Here is a 12,272-nt window from a genome sequence, read left to right as displayed (position 1 = left end):
TAATGCCCCATTCCTTGGCATTTGAAACACATGATATGACTTGTAGAGGTGCTACCCTTGGGCTTGAAATCGATCTTAACTTCCTCTTTGACTGTGGCTGTCGCGGGTTTGCTGTCCTTGGTGAAGGCGGGTTTGCTAAACTCTCTTGGCTTGGGAATGTTAGGCGTAAACGTTGACCTCACTCCCTTTCTCTTGATCTGTGATTCAATTAGCTCTGCCTTGTGTACCATTTCTTGCACATCCTCATAGTTCTGCAGCTCTATCTTGTCTTGAATCTCTCTGTTCAAACCTCCAAGAAACCTAGACATAACCATGTCTTCACTTTCCCTCAGATCAACCCTGATCATAAGCGTTTCCAGCTCCTGATAGTAGTCTCTTACAGACTTAGTGCCTTGAGTGAGACCCCTCAGCTTGTTAAGAATCTCTCTCTGGTAGTGTGTAGGCACAAACTTCTTTCTCATCTGCGTGACCAACTGTTCCCATGTAGTGATAGCAGGCTCTCTCTATCGATGTCTAGTGAGTCCCAACTGCTCCCACCACAACAAAGCATAGCCATTGAATTCAGATATGGCTATCTTCACCTTGTTCAACTCATAGGTACCTTGAACTTGAAAGTTCGACTCCATCTTCCTTTCCCAGTCTAGATAAGTCTCTGGATCATTGGTACCATGGAACGAAGGATACTGAATCTTGAGATGATTTAGCTGCTGCCTCAAAGGATCATAATCCCTGCCGTGATCTCTGTTTCTGTTTCTCCTCATTGTCTCTTGGCTATGATCTGAAGCTTCATCTTCTTCTGAATACTCTCTATCTGTATCAAAGTATATTCGATGCCCAGCTACTTGTTCAGCTCGTCGTGGACATGTAGGATCTCTACCAGTTCTGCGATGCTCTCTTTCTGTGCTTTGAGTGTTTCTTCTCTGATTGAAACAAGTCTCTCTCCCCCCAGTAGGTGACTTAGCTGTTCTGGTCCGTGTATGTTTGGAAGAAGCTCCCACGTGTGCCTTCCCTTTAGCTAAGCGGAGAGCCTCATTAGGACTAGGCGGTTCTGAAGAACTCTGATCTGAAGCGCTAGTTGCTTGAGCTATCTCTTTGATCTGCTTCTCAAACTTGTTATTGAGCTGCTCCATCTTTTGCTGGAACTGAGTAGACATTGTCTTGTTTGCTTCTGTTATTTGCTTAGCCATGGCTTGGTTCAAAGCTTCCATAGCTTCTGGAGAAAGCTCCATTGTACCTGCAAAATAAAGAAGAAAACTCGAAGTAAAACGTTCCTTGAGTGAAAGAAACAAAATAAACTCTAAGACTCGTAATCTAGACACAAACGAACAACAAAAACAAATCCTAAAACTAAACAAGACTCACAACGAAAGCTAAAAGCAGCAAAGACTAACACGAAAAAGATTAAAACAATTGAACAAAATCAAAACAACACAAAACGAGATTAGGGTTTAGAATCGCTCATCCTTTGGCACAGAGTTGGCTCTGTTACCACATAATACGATTTCCCTAGTATGGAACTCTGATGGAGGCTGATGACAGGTAACAGGCGACGTGAATTGATGGTAATGATGCACAAGTGGATTGCGATTGACGGCAGGTGAGGTTCGAGAGAGAAGTGCAATGATTCGATGGTGAGAAGTGTTGGATGGTTATATGGATTCAAAAACAGAGTGAAGATTTTCTTAATCACAAAGTGTTGAGAAACTTAGAATCATGAACGCATTCACGAGTTCTGATTGAGAGAAGAAAGGTTCAACAATACTTGTTACATAAAACTTCTTCGCTACCAAACAAGGAGGCGTCGCTATTGGGTTTTTATAATCAACCCTAAGGCTCGACACTCCAAACAACAGGAAGTTCAAAATAAAACAACAAGGCGTGTAAAGGAAATAAGAAAACAACGAAGCGTCTAGGTGACCTGTAGTAGTACAGAAGTCACTTGTATTAGCACAGAAGTCATGGTGACTTGTACATTATTCCCCATTGGTAATGACTTCAAGATAACTCGACGTAGTGATCCATTTGCTTCATTAAAAACCATACTGAGAAAACCCATTAGGACAAAACTCAGCTATGGGAAAAAGAGTACAAACTTCACACCTAAGTTATCTAGTTATCATTACCGGGTGAAGTCTTCAAGGTGGATATGTTGAAGACTTGGATCCTCGGTAGATTGAATGACCCGTCAGCTATGAGTGAATGAGCTTCCTTGGCCATCTCATTAGCTCTTGAACGAGTGATCCTTCCCAAGATCCGGTTTCTTTGCAGCTTCTGACTCCTTGCTAGCCACGATCATATCATTAGTTGTGGTTACGGGAGATTGTGGAAGCGGATGGTTGCGGTTTCAAGCGTTATTAAACGTTTTGAATGACTGGTTTAGCGTCTTAAAATGGGTGTGTTTGCGGGAGTTTACGACTGGTTGACCAGCGGGTGCAATAGCGGTTAAAACATAAGAAATGTAATATATAATTATATAAATTTTTTAAAATACCAAAATTTTTATTAAACTTGATTTATTATTAAAATTCATTAAAAAGTACTAAAATAATTATTAAAAAACAAATAAATTTCATATTGAAATACTTATTACTTTATGTATTTGGCTTTTTACCAAAACTTTAACCAAGTATTTTGATAAATGACAAAACATGTGTTTTAGATCGTAGATCTTCTTTCTTAAATCTCACACACTCAATAAGTTTTATGGGGCAGTATTTGCATTGGTAGTAATGATCAAACGAGAGTTGAGAAGAATCATTTGTGATTTGTTTTTATATTTTTCACAAATAATCTTATTTTCTTAAATTTTCTGATAAAATGTTATATTTATTTAGATTTTTTTAACTTACATGTGATGTACCATTAAATTTACATCAAGTTTTCTGGGTTATTGTTATTTGAAATCTTATTTTCTTCCAATTGTTTATTTTTTAATATTCTCAATCGTATCCGTACTTCATTTTCTCTCATCCTTAATGAATAAAATAGTTAGGTAAAAGATATATATAAAAAATATTTCATTATCATTGATTTGTTTCAAGTTTTGAAAAAAAAAAAAATTCCATATGCAATCTCCCGCAACCGCAAACGCTTACGGGAAGCAGCTTTTGAAATTCAGTGGTTTGAAGCGGTTGGGAGCGATTTGGAGCGATTGTGAGCGATTTGTGTAATTGGTACCAATCGCTAGCAACCGCTACCACCCGCAAACACCAATCAACACCGTATACATGACAAGAAAGCGACATGAGCTACACAGTCTCTTCTCCAAAGGCCACATACTACAACCAAATGATACACAATAATAAAAAAAAAATAAGTCATGGTTTCGATACAAAACTTTTGTGACATCGACTAAACAATCTTAGGTATGTTTAATCAATAATTTAACAAATTTATAAAAGCATATATTCTTTCATTTGGAGCGGACAACCCCCAACTACCTAACATTTTTTCAAAATCGAAAATCACAATCCAAATACCACAAGAAAACTTGATGTAGAAGTGCTAAAAAGACATGAAAATATTAACACTATCTTGCAATCACAAATTTCACCATAAATCTACTTTAATATGGTTTTACATCACAAAACCACATGTCCTAATTGTATAATAGAGATAATATATGCTTTATATATTTTTAAACTCAATAAAACAAAGATGACCAATAATAGAATTTATTAATTATTATAATGGGTTATTACTTCTTTGATCATTTCAAAAAGTTTGAGGAAATATTTACATATTAAAACTAAACATAATGAAGTAAAAATAAACAAATTCCAAATTGCCCAAGAAAAAATGGAAAAAAATAAGTCCATTCTCAAAGGAAATAAACACAGAATTAATAATTAATTACAAACCAAACAAAAACCAATAATTTTATAAAAATATCAATGTTAAAATAAAACAAAACAAACCCGTGCAATGCACGGTACTCCGCCTATTGCTTCCAAGGTTGGGTTTTTTTGTTTTCTTTTTGTTTTTAATTTGATCAAACGCTTATTTTTCCATTTTGCTTAAACAAAGTACATATCCATTACAAAATAATAATGATAATCACGTCCAAACATTAATTTACAATTTTAAACGAACCAAAGTTTTGGACTTTATATCAAAAAAGGTAAAATTATATTTTTGGAAAAACACTCATTTTAATGGTATTTATGATAATTGTCTGATGTCTTATAAAATTGTCTTATACTTTCAACTGATGCAAGGGTTTATTACTTCTACATTTTTTTTTGTCAACCATTAGACCACAACTGGCCGACCCATTAGCCAAATTCTTATATTCGTAGGAGCCGGGACTCGACCCCGGGTGTGATGGTGCCTTCTACAAATAGACTTACCTCCTGCCCTGCACTAAGGTCACTTCACATTACTTCTACATTTTATAAGAGATCTATGGTTAATTGATTTTTGTAAAGGTTGACCTATACTATGAGAAAAATACTCACATAAAAACAAAAATGTTTATTATTATTATCTTGTCATCACAAATTTGGGTAAATAATAGAAATAATCAAGTAAGTTTACATATGAGATTCAACACGTAAACTTGTTCGTGGAGTGTTACATTGAGAACAAACGCACTGGCTGAAAATACATTGTGTGTTCTTACATCCCGGACATGTATCGTGACAAGTATTGTCGTTGTTGCAAGATCCTCCACGTTGTATTGTTACATCTTTCATTTTTCCACTAAGTCTTGCTTCTCCCTCCATCAAACCTATATAATCATTATAAAAAAGAAGACATTAAGACATATATACACATAAGATAGTATGAATCTTCAAGATCGGTAACTGTGAATCATTACAATTAATCGTTAAAGATTAAAAAGACGATGGAATTAAATTTAAAGTTGAAAGATGGACTCACATGAGAGGGACAACAACAAGGCAAAAAAAACAACTTTCATGAACACCATTTTCTCCATTTCTGATGATAATACTTGTTCTCATTACACAGATGTATATATATATATATATTGTACGTGTGAAATAAGCTGATTTGTTGCCAATTGAAACAAATATTGATTCTCATTATACAAACGTATAAACTTATGATATGTATAAGATATTGCATCGACAAGTTTAATGCAGAAGATTTGGAAGATTTTCATATACTGTATTTTGACATCAACTCTCTATATATAGCTTTGACTTTTGAAAGAAAAAAATCTCCGATTAACGTTTGATAATATCAATTAAGATATTCCCATTAATCATGTATAATTCGGAAATTTATGTTTTTAATTGTTTAAAATATATATATAAAATCCTATAAAAACGAACGGTGATAAAACGAAGACAACTCGGTGATGATGGTTTATGTCAGGTTTGTAAAGGTGGGGAGGAGTCAATTCTTCATGTGTTACGTGATTGTCCTGCGATGTCTGGGGTGTGGAGCCGCATCATTCCGCGCTGACGTCGGTATTCTTTTTTCACTCAATCCTTGATTGAATGGGTGTATGATAATCTCCGGGATGATGGGGTAGTGTGTGAGAGTCCTTGGTCCACCTTGTTTGTGATGGCTATTTGGTGGGGATGGAAGTGGCGTTGTGGTAATGTGTTTGGTACTAATGGCAAGTGCAAGGATCGCGTAAAGTTTATTAAAGATTTGGCTAAGGAGGTGTTTCAGGCTCATGAGCGGTCACGGTTACAGGGGAGGACTGTTACTCGGGTGGAGAGGTTAATTTCGTGGACCAAACCGACAGGGAATTGGCTGAAGTTCAATACAGATGGAGCTTCTCGAGGAAACCCTGGTTTGGCTGCGGTAGGAGGTGTGTTGCGTAACGCGGAGGGGGTGTGGTGTATTGGATTTGGCTTACATATTTGGATGTGCTCTGCCCCTTTGGCGGAATTATGGGGCGTTTATTATGGTTTACATATTGCTTGGAAGTACTGTGCGACGTGTGTGGAGCTGGAGGTGGATTCGGCGGTAGTGGCTGGTTTTCTTCAGACAGGGATCGATGATTCGCATCCTCTGTCTTTCCTAGTATGTCTGTATTATGGCTTGATCTCGAGGGACAAGATAGTCCACATTTCTCACGTGTATAGGGAAGCTAACCGTCTTACTGATGGCTTAGTGAACTATGCCTTTTCTTTACCGCTTGGTTATCATTCTTTTATTGTGTGTCCCGATATCGTTCGGTCTGTCATGCTAGAGGATTTTAATGGGTCTTCGATCCCACGTAATGTCCGTTTGTAATATTTATTTTTTCAATAATAAAGCATAGGAGACTTTGTCTCCTCTTTCACACCAAAAAAAAAAATGACATAATTAATTAATTAATATAAAGAAGGCACTTAATGTGTAAGATTTTACTTATATTTATCGTTCGTTTTTCTCCGATTCTAAAACCTAAATCGCTCTTTAAAAAACTCTTACGATTCTTTTTGCTGTCATGGGAGTCATCATCACTCAAGAGAAGAGGACATCGACGTTTTGACATACTACATGACTCTGGACACGACTAAATATAAGCACATGAAACCGAATAGCGATAAATTCGTCAGAGACACTATTTTGGGTTACTTGATAGCGGCAAGAGACACAACCAGTTCAGCTCTCAGTTGGTTCTTCTGGCCACTGTCCAAGAAGCCTGAAGCAATAAACGTCCGAAAAGATATATATTAACAGGAAGATGCTGAGGTTTGATCCCGAAGATATTTAGACGGTGCTGTGTGTTAGACGCTAAGGTTATACCCACCAGTTCCATTTAACCGCAAGTCACTGGCAAAGCCAGACGTGCTTCCAAGTGGGATAAGAGTACTCGATGAGGAAATTTGTTTGAGGAGATGACGTGGAAGATGGATTTCATACAGTGGATGAGTGGAAAGGTTAAGACATGAACCTTCATATAAGGTCTTGGCGTTTAACGTTGGTCCAGCTTGGGGAAAAAGTTAACGTTCTTGCTGACTGATGAAGACAACGGCTGTGGAAATGATAAGAAACTATGACATCAAGTTCGTTGAAGGGCACAAAACAGAACATGGTCTAGAAGTTAATATCACGTAGCTAGTGATAATTTTATTTGGGGTTTTTAGTCGCTGTTAAAGATTAAAAAAGATGCATGCTTCTTAATTTTATTAAGTGTGGAAGTTTCTGGAACAATTTCGCCTGCGCATGAATCTCGTAAACAGTTTAAATGTCATCAGTAATCATGAGGTACGTTGGTGTACTTGACTAGAAAAATGAATATGCAAACAACACAACTTAAAGCACACTATATCACAAATGAAATGAGTCAAATTCAATCATCACAAATGAAGTGAGTCAAGTTCAATGTCAAAAATACTATAATGATGATAGTCAATTGATAGATGTAATTATACGGTGTTGGTCAACAATTAACAATTTAGTAATTGGTTGGTAACTTTGTCAACAATAGTATCTTATTACATAACAAAGTTACTCGTTAACAAGATCGTGACACATGTCAATTAAATATCTAAATTTTTTATACATGTTCATATTACTGTTTAACATAATCGCGATATGTGTCAAATTAACGAACTTAAGTTTTGATTCATGTCTAAGTTAATTGCTAGAAAAAAGTTAAAAAAAAATATTTACTAAACAAAAAAATCTAATCCAAAAGCAAATAGGAAAAATTTATCTATCAGCGTAAGAAAAATGAGCATATGTCTTATTAAAAGTATTGAACCTCTCATAAAAAGGAAATCTATACATAAGTAATAATAAATAACTATTTTTTTTGTCAAACCGGAAATTTCATTAAATCAATTGTTACAAACCGGGATGGGGAGGTGATACAAGACTCAGTGGTGAGTCTTATACCGTGATAGAGATGATGGCTTCACAAGCTGGCGGTCGCTTCTCTCTTGTGAAGGGAGGATGATCGATGATGAAGATCTGACACGATGGCGGTCGCTTCTCTTGTGTGGGATCGGTAAAAAGGGGAAGTGCTGGCGAATTGAAGTACACCACATAGATGTGATTGGTCTCTGATACAGTACACGAACTCAGCCTTGTGGAATCTCACACACAAGACAAAGAACAAGCTTATTCTCTTAAGAACACTTAAAGAGAAGAAGTAAGAAAATTCAGTATTTTATTGATAATCAAAGGGTGAAAATTCGTACAACTGCTGCAGGGGGACTTTATAAGAGTCCTTCAGCTAGCCTTAAGGCCAAAAATAAATGCAGAAAATGCAACAAAGGAAAGCAAATAAAATCAAACACAAAACCATTGTTTTTGGAAAGTAAATAGGCTAATAAAAGAAAATGCTAAAGTAGACTTGATCTCTCTTGATGAGGAAGTCTTCTAGCCGTTGTTGGGGTTGGTGGGACCTGCAAGGATCAAAAATATTGAATAAGACTTACATGGATGCGATCTAGGCCCAATTGATGTTAGCTGAATCACTTCTTGTACTACTCCATGTGCTACTTCAGATTTCTTGTCTTGTACTTGATTGTTGGCTTGTTTATTGGAGTAGGGGTCCTCCTGGGGTTCCTCTAGAGTATCTTGATCAGTCTCTTGATGCTCGTCCATGTCCTCTATGTCTTGGTCTTGATCTTCACTACCTTGATCGCTTTCAGAGGTGTAGCTTGTACCACACGTCTCTGGCAGCTCCAATGTCTTCTCTTGAATTCTTGAGGTTCTTTGACCTGCCAAAAGAGGTTTCATACCTGGGAAACTAGTTTGATCAAGGCTCATTTGGGTGAAGGCTTCAGCAAGCTCTTCCTCGCCAATGTGATCATATCCGTTATGGTGGCATGATGGTGGTACAGACCAGTTGACGTCCTTCACCTCTAGGGAGCTTACAATGTCTTGAACGGCTAGGTTAAACCTCTTCTTTAGGTGTTTAGCCTTCGAACGTGTCATAGGGCCTTCTCGTACTTCTGGTACAGGATGTAGAACAAGAACTGGTTCAACGGTTTAGATGGTAGGATCGATGTCCGCATCATTCCCTCTCTCTTCAGAAGGTTTTGTCCTCAAAACTGAATCTCCTGGATCATAAGCAGAAAAGTCAGCTACATTAAAAGTGTGAGAAATTTTTACCTCATTTGGTAGCTCCAAACGGTAGGCGTTATCATTGATCTTCTCAAGAACTTTAAATGGACTGTCGCCTCTTGGTGATAACTTAGAGGCTCGTTGTGTTGGAAATCTCTCAGGCCTCATATGCAACCAAACCCAATCTCCTGGTTTGAACAACATCTCCTCTCTTCCCGGATCTGCCTTGCATTTGTTGTCGGTATTCTTCTTTTCCAAATTTGCTTTGGCCTTGTCATGTAACTTCTTGATGATTTCTCCTCTTCTTAGCCCATCTTGGAAAACCTGTTCTATCTGAGGCAATGGTGCTAAATCTAATGGAGACAAAGGGTTAATTCCATAGACTATCTCAAAAGGAGATAGTTTTGTAGCCGAGTGGACAGCACGATTATAAGCAAACTCGATAAAAGGAATACAATCAACCCATGTTGCCATATTTTTACCAAGAGTGGCTCTAAGTAAAGTAGAGAGAGTTCGGTTTACCACTTCAGTTTTTTCCATCCGTTTAGGGATGACAAGTTGTTGAGAATAGAAGCCTGGCACCTAACTTTCTTCAAAGTGTCTTCCAAAAGTGGCTCAAGAACTTGGTGTCACGATCAGAGACTATAGTCCTTGGAATTCCATGGAGGCGCGCCACTTCCTTGAAGAACAAATTTGCGGTTTGAGTCGCGTCATTGGTCTTGTCACACGGGATGAAGTGTGCCATCTTGGAGAACCGGTCCACAACAACAAAGATTGAATCCTTGTGTTTGATCTTTGGCAACCCTAAGACAAAGTCCATAGAAATATCTACCCAAGGGGCGTTAGGAATAGGTAATGGTAAGTAAAGACCATGAGGATGTAACCTGGATTTTGCTTTGTGACAAACAATGCATCGAGCACAAAATCTCTCAACGTCTTTCTTGAGATGGGGCCAAAAGAAATGTTCCATTACCACGGCCAAGGTCTTGTCGACACCAAAGTGACCCATCAAACCCCCACCATGTGCTTTGGTAAGTATCAATTCTCGCATGGAACCTTGAGGAATACACAACCGCTTGTCTCTAAATAGAAACCCATCTTGCAGGTAGAATGCTTGATATGCTCCTTTGCCATACTCCTTGTAGCACTCTCCTAGTTCTAGATCATCTTTGTACAACTCTTTGATATGCTCAAAACCCATTACCTTAGCCTCCATAGTAGCTATAAGAGCATGCCTTCTTGACAAAGCATCAGCAACCACATTCTCCTTGCCTTTCTTATACTTCATCACATATGGGAATGTCTCAATGAACTCCAACCACTTAGCATGTCTCCTCTTAAGTGAAGTCTGACCCTTGAGATGCTTAAGGGTTTCATGATCGGTGTGAATGATGAATTCCTTGGATAACAAGTAGTGTTGCCACGTTTCCAGTGCTTGAACTAAGACATAAAGCTCCTTGTCGTAGGTCGGATAGTTCAACGTAGCTCCACTCAACTTCTCACTAAAGAAAGCCACGGGTCTTTTCCTCTGATGTAGTACAGCTCCAATTCCCAAACCTGATGCATCACACTCTACTTCAAACACAAACTTCAAAATCTGGAAGGGATAAGACTGGTTCTTGCGTGAGCCTCTCCTTCAAGGTGTTGAAGGACTTTTCTTGAGCTTCTCCCCATGAGAAAGGCACGTTTTTCTTGATCACGGCAGTCATTGGTGCAGCCACTGTACTAAAATCCCTGACAAACCTCCGGTAGAAGCTTGCGAGACCATGAAAGCTGCGAACATGTCCAATCGAAGTGGGAGTAGGCCATTCTCTTATTGCTTTTATTTTCTCCTCATCCACCTGTAGGCCCTGTTTACTCACTACAAAACCTAAGAACACACACTGATCAGTACAAAAGGAGCACTTCTTTAGGTTAGCATAAAGGCCTTTCTTTTGAAGCATTTTTAAAATTAACCCAAGATGTTTAATGTGATCAGAATGACACTTACTGTAAATAAGTATGTCATCAAAATAAAAAACAACAAATTTACCAATAAATGACCTTAGAACCTGGTTCATTAGTCACATGAAAGTGCTTGGGGCGTTGGTTAACCCAAATGGCATGACAAGCCACTCATAGAGACCTTGCTTGGTTTTGAACGCAGTCTTCCACTCATCTCCTCCCCTCATCCGGACCTGGTGATAGCCGCTCCTCAAGTCAATTTTGGAGAAGACGATTGCACCACTTAACTCGTCCAACATGTCATCTCGTCTTGGAATGGGATGTCGATACTTGATGGTGATGTTGTTGATTGCTCGACAGTCTACACACATCCTCCATGTACCATCCTTCTTTGGAACTAACAGAACTGGTACTGCACACAGGCTGAGGCTCTCTCTGATGTACTCTTTATCCATGAGATCACGCACTTGCTTCTCTAGCTCCTTAGATTCCTCTGGATTCATTCTGTAAGCTGGTTTGTTAGGTAAAGCAGAACCTGGTACAAGATCGATCTGATGTTCAATGCCACGAATAGGAGGTAATCCTGGGGGTATCTCCTCTGGAAACACGTCTTTGTATTGATCTAGTACAGCTTGTACTTCAGCGGGTAGTTCAAGCTCACTTGTACCTCTACTTAAACATTCTTTGAACAACATTAGTAGCACGGTGCCCTGGGCACGCATGGTTTTACAAATCTCGTTGGATCTCAAATAAAGGTTAGAAGTCCTTACCTCGACCTCTTTGTTCATGTGTTTTTGCAACTCATGAACTTCAGAAGGACTTAGAGGGGCAAGGTTGAACTTACGGTCATTGTGCGTGAAAGTGTAATGGTTTGTTCGACCGTCGTGAGTTGTAGCTCGATCAAACTGACATGGTCTTCCAAGGAGAAGATGTTCTGCCCTCATTGAAACTACATCACAAATGACTTGATCCTGGTATTTCCCAACGCTGAATGATACAGTAACTTGTTCAGCAATTTTCAGCTCGGTGTCATCGTTAAGCCACCTAAGTTTTTATGGCCTCGGGTGCTTTGTTTTCTGAAGACCTAACCTGTCCACCATATACTTGCGAGCAACATTAGTACAAGAACCTCCATCAATAATCAAATTACATACCTTGTTCTTGATTGTGCATCGAGTGTGGAATATATTTTCCCTTTGAACTTTCTCCTCGGGGTCGACAAGCACACTCAGCATACGCCGGATCACAAGGAGTTCTCCTGCATCGGGATACTCCACGTCATTCTCCAGATCAGTCTGGTACTCATCTTGCTCATCTTGGGACTCATAGTCTCCACTAGGGGTGAC

The 12,272-nt window shown here is 38.6% G+C and overlaps 1 protein-coding gene across 1 annotated transcript; it reads right to left on the bottom strand.

The window, feature by feature from the left end:
- Positions 1-4,460: 4,460 nt before the first annotated feature.
- Positions 4,461-4,950, bottom strand: LOC109133038 (defensin-like protein 266). The gene is made up of 2 exons (XM_019245569.2): positions 4,882-4,950; positions 4,461-4,729 (listed from the first exon to the last, which is right to left on the bottom strand). The coding sequence occupies exons 1-2, from the start codon at positions 4,937-4,939 to the stop codon at positions 4,533-4,535; spliced, it is 255 nt and encodes an 84-aa protein (XP_019101114.2). The 5' UTR covers positions 4,940-4,950; the 3' UTR covers positions 4,461-4,532.
- Positions 4,951-12,272: the final 7,322 nt, after the last annotated feature.

The sequence above is a fragment of the Camelina sativa genome, chromosome 5, assembly GCF_030686135.1.
Source record: "Camelina sativa cultivar CO46 ecotype springtype chromosome 5, ASM3068613v1".
NCBI lineage: Eukaryota > Viridiplantae > Streptophyta > Magnoliopsida > Brassicales > Brassicaceae > Camelina > Camelina sativa.
Note: the sequence above shows the minus strand (reverse complement) of the source record. Positions and strands in the feature narration are given on the sequence as shown.